The sequence below is a fragment of the Melospiza georgiana genome, chromosome 6 (assembly GCF_028018845.1).
Source record: "Melospiza georgiana isolate bMelGeo1 chromosome 6, bMelGeo1.pri, whole genome shotgun sequence".
Lineage (NCBI taxonomy): Eukaryota > Metazoa > Chordata > Aves > Passeriformes > Passerellidae > Melospiza > Melospiza georgiana.
In genome coordinates, this window is record NC_080435.1 from 14,704,099 (window position 1) to 14,727,467 (window position 23,369).

General features: G+C 41.5%; 1 protein-coding gene across 2 annotated transcripts in view; it reads right to left on the minus strand.

The window, feature by feature from the left end:
- The window catches only part of MOB2 (MOB kinase activator 2), a 109,022-nt gene that overhangs the window by 29,338 nt on the left and 56,315 nt on the right, over positions 1-23,369 (minus strand). Inside the window, exon 1 of one of the 2 annotated variants that reach the window (XM_058027056.1) lies at positions 195-342. The exons of the other annotated variant lie outside the window; for it this stretch is intronic. Within the exon in view, the coding sequence (XP_057883039.1) occupies positions 195-304 (110 nt within the window). The 5' untranslated portion in view covers positions 305-342. Of the gene's footprint in view, positions 1-194; positions 343-23,369 lie in introns of those variants that run through there. 2 annotated transcript variants of the gene reach the window in all.

Genomic DNA, 23,369 nt, shown 5'->3' on the forward strand with positions numbered 1-23,369 from the left:
AGCCTCCCCGATGGCCACTCAAGATCCAGAGGGAGCCAAAAGCAGCCTCCCTCCTTCCTCCGGAGAGGAGCGGGGCTCAGCAGCGCCCGTGGCCCGGCCGGAGTTTCCACTCCGGCTCCAGCTCCCTCCTGTGCCGGGATGCCCGTGGGCAGCCGCCCTGCCCTGCCCGGCGCCGCGGCCGGACCCGTGCTTACCTCAGCACTTTGCCCACCGCCTGCAGGACCATCTTGCAGCTTAATCCGGGCTTGGGACTCTGGGCGAGCACGGGCCGTTCACCGGGGAGGCTGCAGTGATCCCCCACCATGGTACGGCGGTGCGGAGCGGCGATCGCGGCTCGCTCGGCCCGGGCTCCCCGCCGCCGTCCCGGCCGCCCGCCCCCGCCGGGCCGGCCCCGCCAATGGCGCTGGGGGCGGGCGGTGCCGCGGCTGCTCCGCCCGGCCCCGAACCGGCCCGAGCAGGGCCCGGCGCCACCCCCGCGCCCCGCGGCGCTGCGGCCGCAGGGGCAGCGCGGCCCGGCCGCGTTACACAACCCGGGGCAGCGCCGGCACGGACAGCGCGGCTGCCCAGCACCAGCACCAGCACCGGCACCGGCGATGCAATCCTCCGCCCCCCTTTTTGGCAGCCGGAGAATAAGCAAGGCAAAGCAGGACGGTGCCTGACGGAGCAGGACACGGGGCAAACGTTCCGCTTTGCTGTCTGCGCTACGGGCCCCGTCCGCAGTGGGGCCAGGCTGGACTCCCCGTGGGAAACGGGAATAAAGACGCCTTTTGTCAGCAAGGTTCTGCACTGCTCTCAGGACTCTGTGTGGCTTGCAAGGGCCTGGGCTACTAGAGCTACAGACAGTCTTACATAGTGCATGGCACCCAACAGAGTTGGTGAAGAAGAAGCGATAAACAGCAAGAGATGACTTGCCATTGTGACCAGAGTTAAGAGCAAAGCACTTGGGTAATGGTCCTCAGAGGATGACTGATTAAGCAGTGTCCCCAAACACAAGGTCCATTGTGACCCACCTTCACTTTTGCCTGGATAAACCATTTGGCCATGTGTTTTCCTAACAGATCTTAGAAAGGCAGTGTAGGTCCAGCTCCTTAGCCATGCCATGTAACCACCAGTCCATGCCCATTTTGGACAGGCAGCTGTGCCCACTGGTTGCAGATGTAGCATTTAGAGCCAGATCACAACAAAAAATGTGACAGGTGCGGCATAATGTGACCTAGAACAGAAAGTCTTGAGTACATGACTTATTCTGACACACTGAAGCCTGGCCCAGGACATCTCAGAGAAAACAATGGGTTTGCCATTTTATGTGCACCTCCAAGATTGGCTGTAATCGGAAGGGGCAATTCCCCATTCAGGGTACAGCCAAGTGTTCCAGTTTGCCTACTGAACAGGCATCTTGCCCTGTGAACAGAGGGCAAACAGGCTTGTTGAATTCAGCTGAGCACAAACGGTGACACTGCTGCTGCCACCAGCCTGGCATCACCTGGTCAAAGCAGGCTGGAATGTGGCTGCTGTTTGCACAAACCCCAGAAACCGCAGCCCCGTGATGCAACCTGAAGGAACTGTGTGCTGCTGCTCAGTCCCAAAGCATCTACCCAGGCAGGGGTGTTGGTCAGCTATGCGCTTTTAGTTCCATGTCCAAGTTAGGCCTCCTCACCCTTGTGAAGCAGGAGGTATTTTGATTCCCACTGTACAAGCAATCCACTTAAGATGGAGTTTTAATGACCTCACTGATAGCACATAGGAAGCCTGCAGCTGAGCACAGCTCGGTTTTCCACACTGAATCCTGGCACTTCATACAGGAGATAATCCAACCTGCAAAAAATCTGATGCTCTATCAACCTTTTCCCCAAGTAAGAGCAACTTGTGACAGTAACATGACGAAGCAAGAGTACTGGCAAATGGAGGATGGGCACCTGCCCTTGCTTTGTCCACCAGTGAAATCTGCAGAGAGAATTTAGTTTTTTAAAGAACCACCTTAAAAACAACAAGCCTGTGATACAAAGCAGCTTAAGTTTTAATAAAAGTCTGTCTATCCAAAGTAAATTAAAGAAAAAATCCAGGAGTAAAACCAAAATAAATACAGCTCTGTGGCATTACAGTTGTATTAGGAAAGTTAGCCTCTCTGTGACTCTGACTGCAAAACAGTGGCTCTTCAGAGATGGAGGTTCAGTGATCTCATGCAGGTTAGGAACTGATCCTCTTCTGGTAAAACCAAAATATTGACTGAAACACAACTTTCAAACCTGATCACTTTTTACTTGGGTGCAAATAAATGGCTTATTTCTCTCTTCTGCTAGCTTCCACATCAGCTCAGCACTTTTCTTTCCCTTTTCTCAACCACATGTCTCTGTGGCACCTATCAGTTTTCCTCTATTCAAGCAGTATCCTCTGTTTTGATCGACTACATGCTACAGTTTACCTGTAATACAGATTTCATACAAGTTGTGGGAAAACCCAGCATCTCTAAATCAATTTTAAATGCTTCAAAATAATAAAAATCACATTATTATAGGAAGCACAACTTAGGCACGCACACTTTATTTAAATGGCACCAACATAAATAATTTAAACCACACGTGCAGTACAGATTCTTACAACTTTTCACGAGACTTAGAACACACAAATGGGTTTATTTGAGAGCTGCTTCGTCCAGAAAGGAGAGTACTCCATCTACAAGGAGTGTTTATTTGAACACAGCTGCTGGTCTGATCTCCACCTGTGCATGTTCGGAAGGATGCCTATCTACACTTCCTTAAGGGTGTGTCTGCAGCCATCAGAAATCCTGCCTATTTACATTCATCAGAAGCCTCTTTCACTTGCTTCCTCAACATCCTCTGCACGTAACAACTGTTGCACCTTAGCCCAAGTGTGCTTCAGCACCGGAGAATGCTTCTAGCAAGTGCCTTTCCCACCAGACAGGCAGCGTTGTGTATTGAAATCATCACTAAACGTTAAGAGGAATGCCTGTGAATGGACCTACAAACAGCTTCACGGCTTGTATTGGATCTACAGACACATCAGCAAAGCAGTGACATCACCAGAGGCACAGAGGAAGGGCACAGCAGGGCATTGGGATGAGGGGAGCCCCATTTCTCCTCACTTACACCATGACTACATGTGCTAGCAACACACTGATGGAAAGCTTTCTACACTGATCCCACCTACCAAGGCAAGGAATATTTATACATTTTATGAATAATGCTTTGTATTTATAATGTTGTTATAAGCAGCAGTTAACCATTATATACTTATTTGCCCCTTTTACCATTCCATAAAAAGTACATGTAAAGCAGCCACCACAGGGATATATTCTGGTACTTGGAGGTTCGCAAAGAAAGGGAGTTGTATTCAACCCAGACAAACAAACAACGCCGAGGGGGAAAAAAAAGAAAGGTACAATTCAGCATTTATATGCATAGAAATGAAGCCTTGTAGCATCAGACTGCAAAGTCCTGTTTTAAATTAAGCTTAATTTTATTGTGTGTCCCTGTCTGACATATAACATTTCAAATTTGCAAGCTCATTTTGACTTTAGTGTGCCCTGATACCACCTAGCCAAATACCCTTTCCAGTTACCTCACAGGGTACTCCCAGGTGTCTGGAATCACTGAAAATCAGCAATGAGAACATTTTATCCTTTAGCTTGCCTCTAAGCTGTGTTTATACGAGATTACATTTGCTCTCCATTTTGTCATCCTCACACAGCAGCAGATGGCACAAGCAGCTCTGCTCAGTATCAGCACTACAGGCATGGATTTGGGAAAGAAGACAGCCTGAAGACAAGTTGTCTCCGTCTCAGAAAGCAGTGTGGAATGGTCAGAGTGAAGGGAAAATAGATTTTAAAGGTACGTGTTCAGCTCCACTTTTGAGATAATAGCAGGAGCAATAATAGGTCCTCCTGGCCACACACAGTGCAGAAAGTTTGTGCATAAAAGACTGAGCTTAAAAGCAGCACATTTGTAAGTTACAAGGTGCCTACATTTGCTGCTTTACTGAAAACTCTGAAAATAATGACAAGTCAGTGTCTATCCTGCAATCATCTTTGGCTTCATCAATACTATGGGGTGTTTTTTCTAGAGCAGGCAGAGAGAAAAAAAGGGTTCAAAATATTCTCACCTCATCCATAACATGAGAAACAACCATTTGCAGCAAGAAAAGCAAATCAGCTCAAAATATCAGTAAAGCTCCATTGGGAATGCAAAAAAAAAATTTATACTAAGGCTTTTTGGAGGGGATGCACAAAATGAGAAGCAGCAAGGGTTCATCAAATACCACTTTACTTAGTTAAAAAAAAAAAGAGCAAAGGAAAAGGAAAGAGTGCTGCTGTATGTACTGAACAGAGAAATCGTGATCTCAAAGATATTGTATTTCTGACAAGTGTGTAGGTGCATCTATTATTCTAAAATCCCAAATGTCAAGTTAAGCCAGGCTCAGCAAGTGTGTATGGATGAGAGATGAAGAACGTGAATGTGTTGAAGGAAGCAGCAATAAAAGCAGCTCTACAAGAGATACTCAACTCTACCAGCACTGAACTAATACCTGAGCACTATAAATAAAGGATGGGATGATCACACTCAGACTCTACATGAAGAGGTAATCTGAAATAGAGCAAAGAGTTCATTTTTACCACCTGCATTTCAGCCAGTCCTCCTGAGTCAGCCCACCTAAAATGACAGAAGCCCTGTGAAAACACACACTGAAAGGACTGTTGCACTGTGCAGCTGTTCAGGCAAGTTTGTGGCAAGTAGATTCTGAATCAAGGAATTGCCATGGAGTTGGAGTGAAACATCAGATTCAGACATCAGTTTGTAGAAACCCTGAAAACTTATCACTATATATAAAAATAATTTCTGTTATTAGGAGTTATTCTGAATCCTAGGCAAGTTCTAATGTTACTTCATTCTGCTTAAAGCTTCCCCTGCTTTCAACTGCAAAGGTTCTTTGCTTTATGTACTAAGTTGTTGTACACCATCCTACAGCAGCCAGTTTCAGTGAGGATAAAGCAGGCCCTGTACAGTACTTTTCCTACAGAGTTCATTCCAGTGGAGTTAAACACCACCATGGCACAGCCCCAGAAGGCAGAGCGGTTCCCTCGTCCCAATTTGCAAAACAATGTACTCAGAGCTGCTACATACAGGAACAATAAACTGGAAAATATTTGCAAATAAAGAGCTCAAATCCATCACCCTCATAAACTGTCTTCCACAGAGACAAAATGTGCTTAGCAAAAGCCTAGTAATAGCTGCAGGTGACACTGGGGCTGGAGTGACACACAACATCTGTGTCAGCAAGGGTGAAATCCCTTTTGTTCTTTCGGTGGGGAAAAGGGTGAGAAGAAAACACAAATGACTGAAGGTGTGACAGTGAAGCTAATGCATTTACCCTTTTGAGTGCCCAAAAATGTCTTTCAACACATGGATCTCACCAAGCAAGTCAAAGGAAGAAACCTTATTAAGCAGAGTACCTGCCGAGGGGCTGCACAGGTTCTTACAGCACACTGTAAGGATTGAGATGCTGAATTTCTACCATTGCAGCTGCTGTTAGTTCCTTCCCAGAGATAAAACAAGTGACAATTTCATCTCACACATTACCATTCCTTTTTTTTTTCTTGCCCTAATTTTAAAGTTTAGCTAGGCTTCACTCCAGGGAGGCATTAATGCAATATGCATTTGATACAGAAAAGCTAAAATGAAAGACTTCTGTTCTTTCTTTTCCTCCCCCAAATACACTGAACCTCAAGCTTCATATAAAGAGGTAAAACTTCTAAAACTTGGCTAAAACATTCTCCCCAGGGATTGTTTAACATATTCAGAACTACTTGCTACATATATACAGAACTCTCCCTGTAAGTTTTACAAGACAACTACTGTTTCTACAGACTTGGGTAAATATGGCATGGAAAATTAACTCCTAATTGCAAATTGGCACAAAACTCTGGGCTAAGGAGTCAAAGGTGTAATCAGCACAGGAAAGGAGGGTATCTGTGCCAGCAGTGTTATTGGTCAGGACTATCTATACTTGGGTGGGAAAGGCACAGAAGGAAAAAAGGGAGATGCTGGGAGTGAACTTGCACAGTTTTCCCAGACAGATGGAGAGACACAAAGGAAATAAAAGTTTCCCTCCTTTTTGGTGCTAAGAATGGCTTCATTTCAGTCCAGTAAATTATTTTATCTGGTAATGCCACATTTAGATGACAGCACAAGGAAAAAACAATTCATGAAATAAGCATGAAATTTATTCTATGAGATTTTTCCCCAGGCATGCATTACAAAATATAACACACACAACTTACATTATGTAATGAGAAACTATTTGTTGTAATTCCTGGCATTTGCAGAATAACTCCTTAGCTACAACTTCTGAAGAGCAGGACCACAAAATCCAGACGTCACAAAATTAACTTGCTTCACGCCCAGACCAGTGCAAATTTGCATTCCATACTCAACACCGAGATGCCTCATCCAAGCTAATTTGATTTCTTAACACTGCTCAGGCCCAGAGCACAGATTTAGCCACATAAACAATGTCATAAAGTTCCTGAGCTACAAGCTGAAATAGTTCAGATTTATGATTGTGGGGAAGAAGGTTCCAGCCGGCGCTCAGCAAAGGCTGAGTACCAGCAGTGTTTGTGCTGGGCAGCTCAGCCCGGAGGAGGGGCCACCTGCCAGTAAAACCTGTTTGGCCAGCCTGCAACCAAGGTGAGTGCTGGACATGGACTGATCAGCCTGCCAGCCAAGGTGTGTGCTGGACATGGACACTGGGATCAGCCTGCCAGCCAAGGTGAGTGCTGGACATAGACACTGGGATCACTGGGATCCACACACACACATGCACACACACCCCAGCTTTGGCACAGCTCAAGTTTCACTGCTGCTGTTTCAAAACAGTTGTGGAAGTAAAAGCGTGAAGATCTTGCCTTTGAGGAATCCTCAAACCTCAAACACTGCTAAGTATTTCAAGCCATTTGAAAACATTTACAATTCTTATTCAGCATGCTGAATGAGAGATGTGCAAATTTACTGGGGGAAAAAACCCTGATGTTTTCTAGGACAATTCCGGACACTTGGTTATATTAAAAACCTTGTACATGAGAACCTGTAACACCCTCACAGCAGAGTCTTGGCTGTGTCTGCAAGAGAGCATGTGGGACATAAATACTTATGTAGCTATAGTCACACAAAACTGCATAGCATGAGTAGCTTGCTTGGTGTTTTCCTAAAACTTCTTACACAAATACAGCCTGAAGTTTTAATGCTCTGATTTTCTGAAGAAGAAAATGGCTTTGAAGCTATTCACTTACCCATTTGATTTGAATACTTTGATGATATAGAACTTCCAGCATTTTACAAAACCCAACATGATAATATATGGCCTTGAGACCAACCCTCTCCTATAAATTCTGGACAGATTTGGACAAAGAGTGGCAGAATAATACAATATAAGGTTAAAGCTGCCATAAATGTTTTTTCAGGCTCTGCACTAATGTATTCTGGAAGTGCACTGGCCTAGTTTAATGAGGAGCTGGTAGAATAAAAAAAGCTTGTGTACACAGGACTGTTGGGTTGTATCATGTTCATTGTTTCTAACTAACATTTCTCCAAAAGCAAGCTAAGCCACTGAGGGAAATCATGGCAGTAGACCACCAAAAAGGGGAAAAATTGTCAAAAACATCACTTCTTTATACAAAGATAATACAAAACAGAAGTACTTGAATTATCTCAAACCATCAGAGGTTTCCATTTTAGGCTCAGAATATTTGAGAGCTGTTTCTTAAAGTGAACCTCCTGGAAGCTTACAGAGGTCATGAAAGGGTCTACTTATAACAGAATTGCCTTCCAAACTTCAGTTAAATTATCACTCTACATGACACAAGTATTTATTACTGTGACAGGCTTGCACTGCTGAAACAACATAAAATAAAGGAAATCAACCCAACTCTCACCTGATCAAGGAAGAAGTTAGAATATACAATGGAATATCCCTCAGTTTAAGCCAGTCATGGAGAGACAGGGGTTTAAATTAACACCTTAAGCACACATCTGTCATTGAGCAATACTGGTGTATAGGAGGCTTTTCTGATGCTGTCTTCCTTTGAATCTCCATTTTGCCTAGAATTTGTTCCATGGCTACATTTTCACCTTTCCCCCCATAGTCCATTACAACACCTGAATGAATGTTTATTTACTAGGAAACAAAAGCGCTGGCTGACAGAAAAGCTTCGCTGTTCTGGTTAGACAAGATTGCCATTTGTCATGTTTTAGTAATGCAGTAAGAAAATTAGCCTTGCCTGCCTTCAGACAAAAGAAAAGTCACACTTAAGGTACTGGACAGAAACTGAGGACAGGATAACACTGTGTCTACCAAGACTATTCTGTATGAACTTTGCCAAATAAGTCTCTTCCCCAGTTCTACAGCCAAAACCAAAGAGATTACTATAATCTACATTTTGCATTTCTTGCTTTGCATACTTTTCCTAAACTACTTGCTTTCAGGACTTTGTCAATACCAATATGTACTGAGACTACAGGGATCAATGGGTAATTATGTCAAACTACTGTAATTCCTATTTAACTGAGAAATACCATTACTGTGAACATAGCAAAGACATCTTTTGGAAATGTCTGATGAAAACTGCTTCATGACTAGGAAGAGGCACAAAAGCTCCAGTGTTACTGCCAGGATGTACAGGCAGGTAAAGGAGATACATATATACATAAATATATATAAATTATACCTAAATTCAGTGATAACAGTACTTTAAAGTATTTTCACATTTTTCTAGGCTTCTCACTGGGGAGGGGAAAGTGAACACTAGGAGATGTATTCACCCTGCATCTTGAGCTGCTTCTGCACTTTGAAGGAACACTATGTGCATCAAGGAGATGTGCTCCAACACACCGTAGGTGAACCTTTCCCTTTCAACGTTCTGCTCTAAAAATTGTTTGAAACTGGGGAAAATACACAGTGTTCTACTATGCAAATAGCAACTTCCCTGTATAATTATAGTGCATTTTGCTGAGAATTGCATCATGACTAGAATACTACCAAGAGGGCAAACGTGTAACCACTATTCTTAGTTTGTTAGAAAATTTTTCCCACATTACATAAACACGTACACACCCGGACTTGGGCAGCACCATCAATCTTTTCATTGTCTTTAGTAAAGGAACAGCTATTTTTCATTACAGTAGCTTTATTTTTATTAATGTTATGAAACAGATATTAAATTTTCCCCTTCAGCTTTCTTCACCGTTATTTTTCCTTGTCTTTACCACAGTTGCCTAAACTTTTTGTACTGGCATGCTGATTTAAAAAATAAACCTTAAAACTTCTGTAAAAGAATTCACTTCTAAATGTGTATTGAACAGAAGAAGTGTGTCAAGGATTGTCCTGATGTTTTGACAAAATGAATGTGTGCACAGCTGACAAAAAGCATAAATAGGATGTATTAATAGGATCGCTGCTAACTGGTTTGCTGCTAACCAGAAGCAGCAAAACTAAAACATAGCAGATTATTGCAAATATCATCAAAACTTTACAAGCTCTTCTAATGTTGACCAGAAGTATGAACCATGTAAATTTCCTCTGAACAGATACAGCCTTATATAACTTTAATTCTAGACATATCTCTGACAAAAAGCCAGCCAATTCCACACCTGAGCAACTCACATTAAAAGAAAAGACACAACAGCTAAGAATTAAGCAGCTCAAAAACTAACCTTGGTATACTGAGTCCACATTCAAGCATCTGACTGATTATATGTTGGAATTCAGTTTTTCATTTCTTGGCCTGAAGGGTGCTAAAAGACAGAATATATTCTGCTCCCAAATGTTCCCCTACAGGCTTAGTGTTAGAACAAAAAGGGCATGGTATTGTCACTAACTCTACAGGGTAAAATAAATTCCTTATTTTCTCCCCAATACATGCTCCATTTTTATACAAAGAACAAATGGTCAACTAAATGAAATTTTAAAAAATAATTCTTTTATCATAAAACAATATACTTGTTGCTTTTAATGACACAATATTCAAAACATCGCTACTGCTGTTTCTGAAAGTAGTAAAATATTTTATTCTACAAATTAGGCTTTGCTTTGTTTGCATGTGCAAGGTGTTCATGCATATTTGGAACCTAACCAGAGCTATTGTGCTTGTATAGTGATTCTTGTATGAGGGATGTTGTTTCTTGTCTTTTCCTATGAATAAATTCATAAAGAAAATGAAAAAAGACCCACCTAGCTGAAGTCAGTATTCATACCCATCACAGTGTGGGTGCATATCAAAACACAGCACAGACAGAAGTAATACCAGTGAGAAGTCACATCCTGCTGCCAGCCCAGGCAGGGACAGACACCCAGTGCCCTGTAACCCCAGGCCTCTCCACAGCCCACAAAATCCTTTTTGTGTGCCTGATGCAAGAGGGAAGGTCTAGGGTTAAAGGAAGATGTTCACTTCCCAGCCCAAAGAAAATGGAGGAGTAACTATGCTTCACTGTCCAAGGATTCAGAGTCCTCTGGAAAACAAACCTCCCCAGACAAAACTTTATCTTTTAAACAGCCAGTAGCATGGATTCCTCTGGTAGCAACAAGCAGGTACTGCACAGCTCCTCTGAGCTTTCACCTCACGTGGCTATTGCTTTGTCTTCACCAATAATGATTTGTTGGGGGACAGCAGTTTTCAAGACAAGACAAAATGTGCAAGACTTAGCTTAAAATTCATATAGAGAGAGACAAAATCTGTCAGGTACAGTCAGCATTGCATGCCCCTTCTTGTGGTTGGGTTGATCTGTTTTAACCTCATAGATAAAATCAAAAGCTGTGTCCCCACTATGGTTTTTACAGCTTACATATTGTGATTATTTCACAATGAAAACACACTTTTGACTGAAGAAGGTATTTTGCCTGCATCAATACAGCAAGGTAGCAAAGAGCTGCTAGTGCAGACACAGCACTTCTGAGGAAACCTGTGCTCTGCACACACGTTTTAGAGTCACCTCTCACCCATGCCTCTGAGCTGTCCAAGTAAAACAAGCTATACTGGTAAAATAAACACATTTTGCCAATAAGTACACTTGACTTTGTTCCAGTGCAGGTGTACTCTCAAAAACCTTCTTCATACCCCAACCAACAACGCCAGGAGACATTTGGAGCGCTGACAAGACTTACACGGGTAACGCCCAACTTTTCCACCCAGTGATTCACACGTTTCCTCCAGTGGCATGCCAGGCTCCTCCACCACAGAACCTGCCCAGTGCTTCCCTGAAAAGCCTGATTGACTGGGATTGCACAAATCAAAAGTCCTGCACGTGCAGGGGATGCTGCAGCCACCTGCCTGCTGCTCAGGAGCCCACAGAGGACGGCAGCCAAGGCAGGGTGGCTGCCCCATGTCCAGAGGTTCTTTCCAGGAGCCCTTGGGCAATCAGGTCCAGGCCACAGACTGAGCTCCCACACCTGGGGATGCTCAGCTACACTTTATGCCAGCACACCACAGCAACCAGAGTGGTTCTGGGGTCAGAACCAGCCTTCAGTTCTTGTCTGCCTTCCATCTAGTTACCCCTGGAGCGAACCCAAAGCTCTGTTAGCTAAAGCACACCTCCCAAAAAGGCATCTGGCTTCAACTTTTGTATCTGACAAGGAAGAAAAAGCAGAGATTTTTGCAGTAGTTTGTTTCAATGCCTGATCACATCCATTGTTAAGCCACACATCTTTTGAATATCTGAAACCTCCTTATTTTAACATTCATATTTCCAATTATAATTGCCATCCTTTCTCTGTTACAGCTTTCTTCTCCCTTTCTTTAAACTTCATTAGTTAGATATTATATTCACCTCTTGATCTTCTGAGTCATTTTTTTTAAATCTCCTTATGCCTCATTCTCAGAAAGCTTTTTCCCCAATCTTTAAATACTGCAGGTCTTTTCAACCTTTCTAATTTAGAAGGTATTGAAGTGCCTACTCAAAACAGTGAAAGCATAACTGCTCAAGAGATCTGGAGCTCTCCTAAAATCTTAATAGAGATGAACAAGCACACTAAATTTCATCTGGATCTCCATTCCCCAAAAAATTAAATAACCTGTTGCAAGCTGTAAATGTTTTAAGTTTCTAACATTTAGAAGTTCAGAGAACATTCACATCCCAAGTCAACAGAAAGAATGCTACTTCTCATTATTTCATCAAGGAAAGAAAAAGCTATTAAATCATCAACTTATTTACATTATCCAGAAAGAAGAGCTATAAATATAACTCTTGTTTTATAAATATTTAATCAGCTTAGTAACAATTAGAATAATTTCATCATCACTATGGGTTATGCTACCTTTGATTAAAAACCTCACGGAGAAAAGAAAATACTGTTTTTCTTGTAATCCCCTTTTTTTTTTCCCTTTCTCACCCACAACCAAAGGGATAGAAGTCACAGGATGGTCATTCAAAATTAGGTTGTAAGAAACAAATGAAGAGCACATAGCAAAAATGTTATATCATCCTTCCATATAGAATTATCACTGTGCTGATTCTACTGTTATCTTTGAATACCCTTGAGCAAAAAGCAGTTATTGATTTGAGCCAAATTATCTGACCCAAGGGAGAACATGATACAGCCTTAAAACTTGAATGAGTTGTGTCTTCTCATCTGCTAATCTGACCATTAGCACAGAAAGCCATTCAGCTCCACTTTACTGCCCACTGTCTCCACTGCCTTCCTTATTCTCCCTTTCTTATGCTCAGAAAGGAAAATGCCTTCTCCCATCCCTTACAAGGAACATATTTGGAGTGCAGCAGTGAGAGAGCCCAAAGTAAGTCATGCCCCCTGATTCCGTCAATACTGTTCATTGTCTCACTTTAAAAAATGCTACTTTAATGTGCAGAACTCAGGAAAGATAACCAACCATACCTGAACTTGCTGAAAAACATGACCCACCCTCACCCTCCCCATAAACACGCTCCATATACTCAATATCACTGAGCTACTTGATGGATGAGAAACCCACGGCTTATGCAAGTCAGAACTTGCAGACATTTCCAAACTTCAACATGTTACACCTCTACAAAAAGTGAAAGCTGCAGTTCACCCTCTCCAGGACTTCATTTACCACCTCATTTCTAATTCCAGACAATCAGTTTCCAGCAAAACTTGAAAGCCTGTGCTCTCTCACCATGCAACAAAGGAGGCCAGATTTTCCTCCTGTACTGTAGACATGTGCTTTTGTACAACTTCTATTAGCAGACTGTTGCTTAAGAGAAACAGACTGGCAGTGAGAAACAGCTCAGCAGCTTGGCATTTGTTCTACTTGTGTAACCCTTGACAAACAGCCTTGTATTTCCATGAAGGCAACAAACATCTGCTCTGTACACATACAAATATTAAATAATCCAGAAGCTACAACGCTGTTCAAAAATTGGCTGAATGGACAAAGGGAAACAAAACCTGATTCATATTCCATGCTTTAAGGCCTAGGAGTGAAATTGAGTGAAATCCTTGCAAAGAATTGGCAAAGATGTAGTGCCCAGCGTGGGCAACTACATCAGTTCCCATAAATGAGAGTGATAAGACCATACACAGAGCAAAAGCACACACAGCTACCATTGTCCCAAGGTGCCAGGACATGGTGTTAAGTACTGCTGTTGGAGGAAGTCAGAAGTGCTCCAGAACACAGGAAAACACTTGGAGAAATAGAAGGCTGGGACTTGAGAATGGAGAGGCACAAGCCAAGCAGAGCTGTTCAGCGCTCACTCATGTGTCAGAGCACTGTGAGAAAACACCGTGGCTGTGGCTCACCATGGCTGAAGATTACCAAAAAACAAGAATCTCCTCACAGTCTTGCAGTTTTCTGACCACCGTCTGAAGGAACACTAAGCAGTAAAAATAAAGAAAATCGGGCCTGAGCATTAAGTTGAAAGGTGTAGAAATCTGAAGAATGTATTTGGGACAACTAGGGAGTTACATTCCTATTATGTATGAGATGAAGCATGGTCTGAAACACTTTGTAAGTATTTTTTTAATCCTCAGAGAGCTGTCTACTTTGAAATTGCATTGCCATATCCCAGTATGCACTTACAGGGGAGCAAACAAATTACTATTAGTTTTCAAGAACGTGACAATAAAAATATTTAACCTGTATTGCAACATAGTTTGTCACACAAACTGCCTCATCATTATACTTACTCATGCTATAGAACAGATTTAGTATTTATATTTATCAGATTTACTATGATGTTTACTACTGATAAACTGTTCTGTGCATACAGAAGTGGAAATTCATGCTTTTTATTTCCTATTAAGAGTGCCATGATAGCAAAGTTGAAAACTTATTATCCTATCCAGATTTCCAATACATGTAGAATATAAAAAGCTCAATTTATTTATTCAGTCCACTAAATTGCTCCAAAACACTAAGAGACATTCTCCCTCCCACCAAAAGTTCTTCAGAACTCCTATAGTCAGTGTAAATGCTGACGGCCTGAGCAAACTTACACATGACATAACTCCTTTCCAGAGCAAAACAGAAAAATGGGAACTGATGATTCCAAAACCACATTCTGAAAAACCCAAACCCTTACTTTTCTTGGACCATTTTTAGGAGAGCTTATTCATAGGACTTCTCTCATACACAGTGACACACTCTTATTTGCCCCATAGCTGACCATTGTGACTCCATCTGTTGATCACATACTGCATCATTGACTGCACAATTCACCACCAGAGAGAAAAATTATGGGGTTTTTTTACTTAAAAGGAGAGCATCAAGAAGAGATGTGAACCCTAACTTGGTTGAAATTGACTCCATAAAAGTAAAATTTATTTTTGTAAACACCATAGCAGTGGATTTGACTTTAAAACACAGCAGCCTCGATTTGTACTATTTTATATTGAAATGCTGAAATCAGAGTAATGTTCAAAATTTAAGGTGGGAAAGGCTGAAGCTACTCTTGTTCACAGAATATGGGACACGATTGGCATAGATGTTAAAATCTAAACTAATTGACTTGGTTTTGGAGAAATGTGATTGCCACACCTAGATATCCTTCCAAATCAGAAGAACCATTCTGTTGCTCTCCTGTACATTTTTATTGTCCTTACAAATTTATAAGGATTGCAGTCTGGGAGGGCTACAGTTACTTTTCTATGTGGCTTAAGCACATGTTCCTGCTCTGCCACTGCTCTTTATAAAACTTACTCTCAAGTTTAATAGCCTGTGACAAAAACTAACCCATAAAACTGAAAACAAGGGATTTGGGACAAGAGCCTGGAAGAAAAGGAGGAAAATAATTACAATCTTTCTATGTTTCAAATCCTGGGTCGAAGTGGCCTAATAAAAACCACACATCCAGCTCTTTGTCACCTCTGGGCTGGTTTCTGTCTGATACAACTGTGCCAGCAGATGCTGATGGGATGGGCAGTGAAGAAGGGGCTGCCGCTGCCCAAGGCTCGTGCTCAGCAGCTGCCGTGGGCACCCAGTCACTGCCTGCTGGCTTTTGTGTTCCAGAACAGGGAGAAAACACATTTTTCTCCTCCCTTGTCTGGGAAACAGGAAACACATTCTTATAAAGACTCTCCCTCATACAGACTGGGCAGGAAAAAGGTGGAGTTTGGCAACATTAAGATTTGTTCTTCAAATGCAGACCAGTAATTATTGTAAGGTAAGCGACAGGATGGCTGGGCTTACTAATGTTTACTCACCCTGGTGCTGCTGTTTTCAAATGTATTTATATTTAACGCAGACTTACCCATAAATGTAAAAATCAGTTATTTTTACCTGAGTTTTCAGGTGGTGAGACCCTTGCACAGACTTTATTTTCCTTTACATAAATGTGACAAATGTAAATAAATACTTTTTTCAATAACTGTACAAGTTCATTCGTTCTTATGAGCCTTATAAAGTGGCTAGACATTTTTATCCATGTTTTACAAAGCATGCTGTTTGAAGCAGAGAATACAGCTCTCTAGAGCACAGGAAAGTTCTACACCTCCACTTCAGAAACCATAAATCAGTAGTAATATTGTCTTTAGCTCAGGGAAAAAAAAATCATCAGGACAGAAATATGTGTGGGTTTTCTAGGAAGGTCACTCACTTGTTAATAAATCTGTGTTTGAAAGGACAGATCTTGTTGATCAAATATGCATCAGGAACACATTAAGTAACAGTAAAAGAATTAGTATGAACAGAAAAGAAAGTTCTCCACTGGAAAAAAACACCAAGATGTTGGTTTGGCACTATTTATTACAAGCTACCACCAAAAAAAGGCCTAAAATAGCTTGATTGCATCACATACTAAGTTTGAGATGTTACTCACCTACACAGGAAGCACCTAACATCCAGACTACTGAGTATTACAGTGCTAATCTGGATGGAAATCCACCCCTCTTTTTTCAAAAGTTATAATTCAGCCATTGAGAAATTATTTTTTTTAGTGAAAACATTAAATGAACCTGCAAAAAAATCTGATTACTTTCAGTTCCTACACACGTACCTAAACTTGTGCTTGTCAAGGTCAGACTCAACTGCCTTTTAGAGCTTACAAAAAAATAGTTGTTGTTTTTTTTTTTAAGTAACCCTAAGTACAGTGTCTTGAGCATATTACAAAACACCACACTTAACCCCATAAAATTATTTAAATATGTAGTCTGCGTAATACCTCTGTGAGCCATCACTCATTACAAAAATCCTCTCACAAGCTCCATGAAATCAAATTATAATGAAAAAATGATTAAATGCCCCAGAGAAAATGCCTTGTTACTGTATCTTGAATACATCCATAATTAAAACTGACTGAGAAGGCAAACACTTGTCTTGAAAAATAATGTGTTCAACACCTTTGAGCAATGTAGCTGCATGACAGCTGTGAAATAAAGCACCCAAACCAATAAACCCAAGAGGCACAGAGGCAGCAGCAGTGGTGCTGCTGCTCCCTCCCATTCAACAGGAGCCTCTTGCCAGCGCTTGAGGTTCCTAATCCTTAGCACCCCGTGGCATCACTGTTGTTCTCACCCACGTGGATGAAGTGAAAGAACTCCCATTTTCTTTTAGCTAAGCCGGCAGCACTAAGCACAGTGATGGTGTATGCTGCATTGTTGGCAGGACACAGCCCTGGGAATTGGAGACTTTAAAAAAGTCATTAGCAGGTCTTGGTTTTGCTTTTTCTTCCTTAGTTTAAAGGGGGGCCATATTCAAGTCTCCTCAAGACAGCTACAAGGAAACAAACTTTAATTTACATCATCATTATTTCAGGTATGGTTTGACAGTGGGCATGGGAAGAAAGCATGCTCCCATTCTCTTTTAATGGAAAGTCTGAATTCACTGAAAAATGCTTTTTAAATGGCTACATTTAATACAATTATTCAGTATTCTTTCACAGCAACAACCCATTAAAAGCCTCCAGTCCTCAGAGCATCTTAGGGGGAAGAAGCAGAAGTAAACTGTCCAGTGCATTTCAAGCTCTTGTATCTGCAATTCACAGTAACTGTATAAAAGCTGACAGTTAATTTATTGCTCCTAGTTATTACTAATGAGCTATAAATTTGGCTGTTAGTAGTTGTGGTGTAAAACAGATAAATTATATGGCCAGTTTTAGTGGGCACTTCTTACCCAGCATACAACTTTCATTACAAGTTCTAACCACAGTACATACTCCAGAAATCAGTTTACTTGTAGGGACAGAGGGAGGTGGCAGAGAAGATGCCAAAAATTTTTTTAAAATTAGGCATCTGAAGTGTTTAGTTATTCCCTGTTCTGGCCCCAGATTGTTAATGGAACATCTTTGCAATACTCAAATCCTAAGGTGAGCACTTCCTACCACCTGAGATTCTGTGTAAGAGCAAGATTTGACAGTTCTCTTGAATTTGTGTGACAACACTGTTTTATATCAAGAGGTGAGACATTCCCATTAAGTAAACACATACACTATGTGGGGATTAAAAAAAACAAAAAAGAAAAAATAAAGGGAGGGAAGAATACACACACACAAGGCCTGCAAGAACACATTCTGGAGTTCTGAATTAAATCTTTGCTTCTGAGAGAGACTTATAAAATATCCATTAAGTTGCTGTTAGCTACATGTAGATAAGCTGTGAGAATGAACATATATTCCTATAGGTTGTTCTTTGATTTAAATATTTCCAAAAGTTGGGAGACAAACTGATCAGGCTACTTTTAAGAATATATATCAAAATGAGCATACTTCTGTGCCACAGCCTGAGTCTTAATCACTTTTTCATATTAAAAAAACAAAACAAAAACTTTTCTAATATGACACTAAAGTATCAACTGGCAGAGAGTTCTGCAGTTTCAGAACTACATTATAAAATTATTTTACACTATATGCCCAGTGATCTGTATAAATGGCTGACAAAAAGGTTACTCCTCCCAAAAAATTTGATATTTAATGTAAATACTTATTTTCTGTAAGTCATCTGCAGCATTCACCATGAAGAAGGCCCAGTTCCAAATCCATATTTGGGAATAACACTATTAATATAACACAAATGACTCACAGTGCAAGTTCTAATGAAATCTTTTATTTAGAAGCATTACATTTATAATACTTTCCCCATATAAGGCTTGCAGTTTAAGCCTTTACACATACATTGTAAGCAAATAAAAAAATGCTTAAACTACTTTTGAATGCTCACGCATGCAAAAAAAATTCCAAAGAAAACACATGTGAGATCATAAATCTTGTGTTGTAGGAGAAGTCCTGCGTGCACAGCTAGGCTGAATATAAAGGGCAATGGAATCACAGGATGGTTTGGGTTGGAAGGGACCTTAAAGGTCATCCAGTTCCAACCCCCCTGCAATGGGCAGGGAACCTCCCACTGGACCCGGTTCCTGAGAGCCCCATCCAATCTGGCCTTGAACACTGCCAAGGATGGGGTATCCACAACCTCCCCATAAGCTGTTCCAGTGCCTCACCACCTCACAGCAGAGAATTTCCTCTCTTCCAGTCTGAACCCCTTACTACAGTTCCTGGTAAAGCAGCATCCCTCTCCTGCTTCCCTGTAGGCTCCCTTCACATACTGGAAAGCTGCTGTGAGTTCTCCACACAACCTTCTCTTCTCCAGGCTGAACAACCTCCAGCTTTCTACAAACTACTATTTTCTACAATTTTCTCAACCTGAATAGTTTAAATAGTTTAAAGGGGGGGAAAAAGCCCTCCCAACCTTCTATGAAACAACCACCATTCCTGAAGGTGAGTATTTACTCAAAGATCCACAATTACAATTCTAGAAGTGGTTTGGTATTTTGCACTGTATTTCAAACTTAGCAAACATAGAGTAAAGTGGACAGTAGCAGGAGTGCCCAGGATGCATAAATAATGCCAAAATGTCATGGAATTGCTGCAAATGGTAAGCTATAGTCACCACAGGGTGACAGGGAGACTACTGTCAGTCCTGCTGTTTGCTTTCAAGGCCCTTGCATCCACCACCACCCTCTTTCCCCAGCTTTTGATGGCTCCATAACCTCTCCATACTGTTCCTGCAGTAGAGCCAACAGGAAAACAAATGGGCAGAGTACAGGAGCCAGAGCCTGTAGGAATGAACCTTCCCAGCACAGCAGGGCAGCAGCGGTCAGGAACAGCCAGAAACCTTTCCTGTGTGTGGGACACGGTGTGAGGCTGGAATCCTGTCCCCGTCCTTTGGCAGTGTCCCTGTGCAGTTATGGAATGGCAGACATGGGATGCAGGGGAGTGAGTGGGAGACTTGAGCAGTGTGTTCTATAAAGGAAACTTCTGCTGTTTATAGCATGAGAGTATTTGCCACATTTTGCTTGTCCCCAGGGACTGCTCTCCCTCTACACACCCAGCAATCAGAGCTGCCTTACATGTCTACATCCAAACACCCATCCCTGCATACACTGCAGCAACCCTCCTGCTCCAAAAAGCAGCAAAATAAGGCATTCTGTGACATATAAGAAGCCATCTCACTTTGTAACTGAGGCACATGAATGAAGATCACTGTCAGCTTCAGAAAGTGTAGGGGTAAAGCTGTAACTAAGTTACAAATGATGAGAGGGCTACAGCTGACCAAGGAAGTACTAAGATAGCAGGCAGAGCTCAGCCAGGAGGGCTGGCATTTTGTACCTTGGCTTGAATTTTCTGATACAGCCATAAAGCATTCTAAAGATTACTCTCCAAAAATGGATTCCCAATCAAAAAAAAACCTTTGAGTGGATAATCTACGTTTTTGGCCCTAATCTGATACATTTGTGCTGTGCTTTCCAAGGATAACAGTCTGTACTGCTACCCTTAGATTTCCCCTTTTTTTCATGACAGAAAATGTGGTAATTTGGGAGGACTGTAAAGAAGTTCAAACAGCTGTTTCTCCTCAGATAAGATATTTGGGTGTTCATACTACCTCCGTCTGCCGAAAGCTATTCCAACGAGCTTTCATGAGCTGTTTGTCACATCCTTCAAAGATATTTTTCCTGCAGTTGCAATGAGGCTTAATAAAAAGGCCTTCTGAAGCAGACTTACTATGTTCTTTCCCATTTCTACTTTTTTGGGCAAAACAAACATAAGATACTACTTTCTCTCCTTGGCTTGCTTTACGTCAGTACAAGACGGAAGCACACAAGAAAAACAAATTCTTTTTCAATTTCAGTACTTGGCTCAAAATCAAAAGTCATTAATTTAAAGCAGTGGCTTGGAAAAGAGGAAACATCTTGGGGCCAACAATATTTTTTATTAGTCAGTGAGCATCCATTAATCCTTAAGATATTCCAAAGTATTTTGTCCCCATCCAACTTGAATTTGTTTCAAAGCAATGGTTAGTTCTGACTGTGATAATATATAATCACCTTCATGTACACACAGATCTGAGATGAATGCAGAAAAAAAAATCCCTTCCATGCAGAGTGGAACTCAGAACATTTTTTCCAAGGGCCCAGAGGGGAGGTGCCCAACTATTTGAACTCTCATGTGAAACACTGATGCAACAACGTCACAAGGTAAACACAGACTTTTTGAGAAAATTGAGCAAGGGCTCCTCAGCAGCACAGGCACTGAGATGCTAAACTGCAAATACTGCATTTTCAAAGCTTTCACCTCCACCAGATCTCTGAAAGCATGATCTAGTAATGTTCTTTTGACACAATGTCCCAGGAAAACATGCCACACAGCAGTTATTCAACAGCAGAGAGTCAGGTAGGGCAATGATGAGAAGATAAAAATTATTTAATTAACATCTAAACGTTTAAAATTGTTGTACACATTTGTTTCAGCAAATAGTCTCTTGCACATGCAGTTCAGTTCCATCACCACAGGTTTGGGATGGCCACTGTGCATGAGTTGCAGAGATTATTGCTCAGATTTAATAGCCAATAATTTGTTGACAAGCTTCTGAACCTGAACTTTCAGACCAAATGTGGTTCACTTGGCCTTGTCAAAACAACCATGACAAGCAGAAGAGAATCACCACGTGGCTCTCTGGCCAGGGTCATCAGAAAGGCCAGTGTGGGTGCAATTTTCACCCTGTAGGCTGTAGGTCAGAATTCCCTATGCTCTTGGAAGGGAAGGCAGCAAGCTGCCAGCTGTCACTTGTACAGCTGGACAATCTACTGAGCGCTGCAGCAAAGCCTTCCTGCAGAGGGCACGGCCTTTGTGCAGGGACACCAGGAGGACACAGCTCTGTGTGACCACTGTGAAGTTCATAGGAATGCACAGGCCTGTACACAGGAAATTTGACTTGGGACCAAAGTTCAAGCTGTGTTGAGGTCATATCTTGTGAAATGCATGCTTGGATTTATACCCTTCCTTAAACTCAAGTCATTAGGAGAAAAAGGGGGAAATAAATGTGTAGTAAACGATATTTGTTATTTGACACCCTAACAGCCTGCAAAGACTTATACAGAGCATCACTAATTCCAAATGATAAAGGGTCAAGAGAAGACAAAAGAAAAAAATAGCGATTGCAAAGAGAAAAAAAATTGATGCTGCAATGCTTACAGTGCCAGTGCATTTTTCAGTGTCACTGTGTCACAACACAGCACCAAGCAAATAAAGGAATATCTCCCAAGCTAAGATGACCTTCAAAAGAGATCATTTATACAAAGAAACTTTGCAATGCAAAGAAATACAATCAGCACGGGGCAGGATAGCACACAACAGCAAAGCTGACTTAACAACATGGCTAAAGAGATGCTGGCAGGTAAGATTTCTACCTCGGTCTCAGCAAGATAGAGTGGGTCTTCTAACTCAGTGTCCTCTGATGAATCTCAGCACCAGATCTCTCTCTCTCCACAAGCCTAACAATTACCCATTTCAACAAGCAAGAGCAAACATGCCCATGTCCAGCGAGACCTGCTCACAGAATACCTATAAATCACTGCTTCTAAGTGAAACTCTGGATTTTAGTTGTGTTTCCTGTTTATGTTTGTACAGTGTCAAATGAGGTGCAATGAAACAGCAGAAAAGTGAGGCAGGGGAGGCTTTTTGCTGTGTTAGGTTGGAAAATATCCTCAAGTATCTTAGCTCCCCTTGCAATCTCCCCCTTTATGAGTTTACAACTGCAATCAGAGCCTGAGCAAATCATATCCAATGAAAAAAAATTATTATGATGATGACTTTAGCTACAACATCCTTGTTTACTATTCCCTGTATTCTTGTTTAGCTTTGGGACAGTTTTGGGTTTTTTTCGGTTTTTTGTTTGTTTGTTTGGTTGGGGTTTTTTGTTTGTTTGAGGTTTTTGTTTGGTTTGTTGTTGTTTTGTTTTAGGATTTTTTTGTGCGTGTGTTTTTAATTCTTTTTTTGGTTTGTTTTTTATGATAAAGTTTCATGCATGGCAGTGTAAAAAGCACTCCCACAGTAACTATCTGCCCTCCAACACTCCACCCCAATGAGCTCCCCTCTCCTCAAGTGACCTGCACAACAGGGTACCTCCCCACCTGACAAGTGGAACATGCTGTCCCAAACAAAAACCCTTCAAGATCAAAACAAGCTTTTCTGCTGACATGGCAAAAGTTTAGGCTAAACAGGAAAACATACTTGAAGCTCTTTTTCCATTACCTTGCATTATTAAACCATCTAGGCAAGAGATAAACATAAAAGGAATTTCTTTAATTAGATAAATCAACTCCTCAGCATCTGTTGTTTAATAAAGTAAAGCAGATCAGCATGTTAGAATCAGATAATATTGAAGTCTCCCACAAACTCACAGCTGAAGCTGCTTCTTCATGCAAGCATTTGGGTGCCTCTGGTTTTACTCACTGTAATACAACACTTCCAGTTAAATGCTCACTGTAAAATGTAATGCCAGGTACACACTGGGCCACAACAAGTGAAATTCCTTACAAAGATTATGCATCACCTTGCAAGTTACAACAAGGCACAACAGATGCACAGGGTGATCTTGCACAATACATTTCCCTGAAGTCC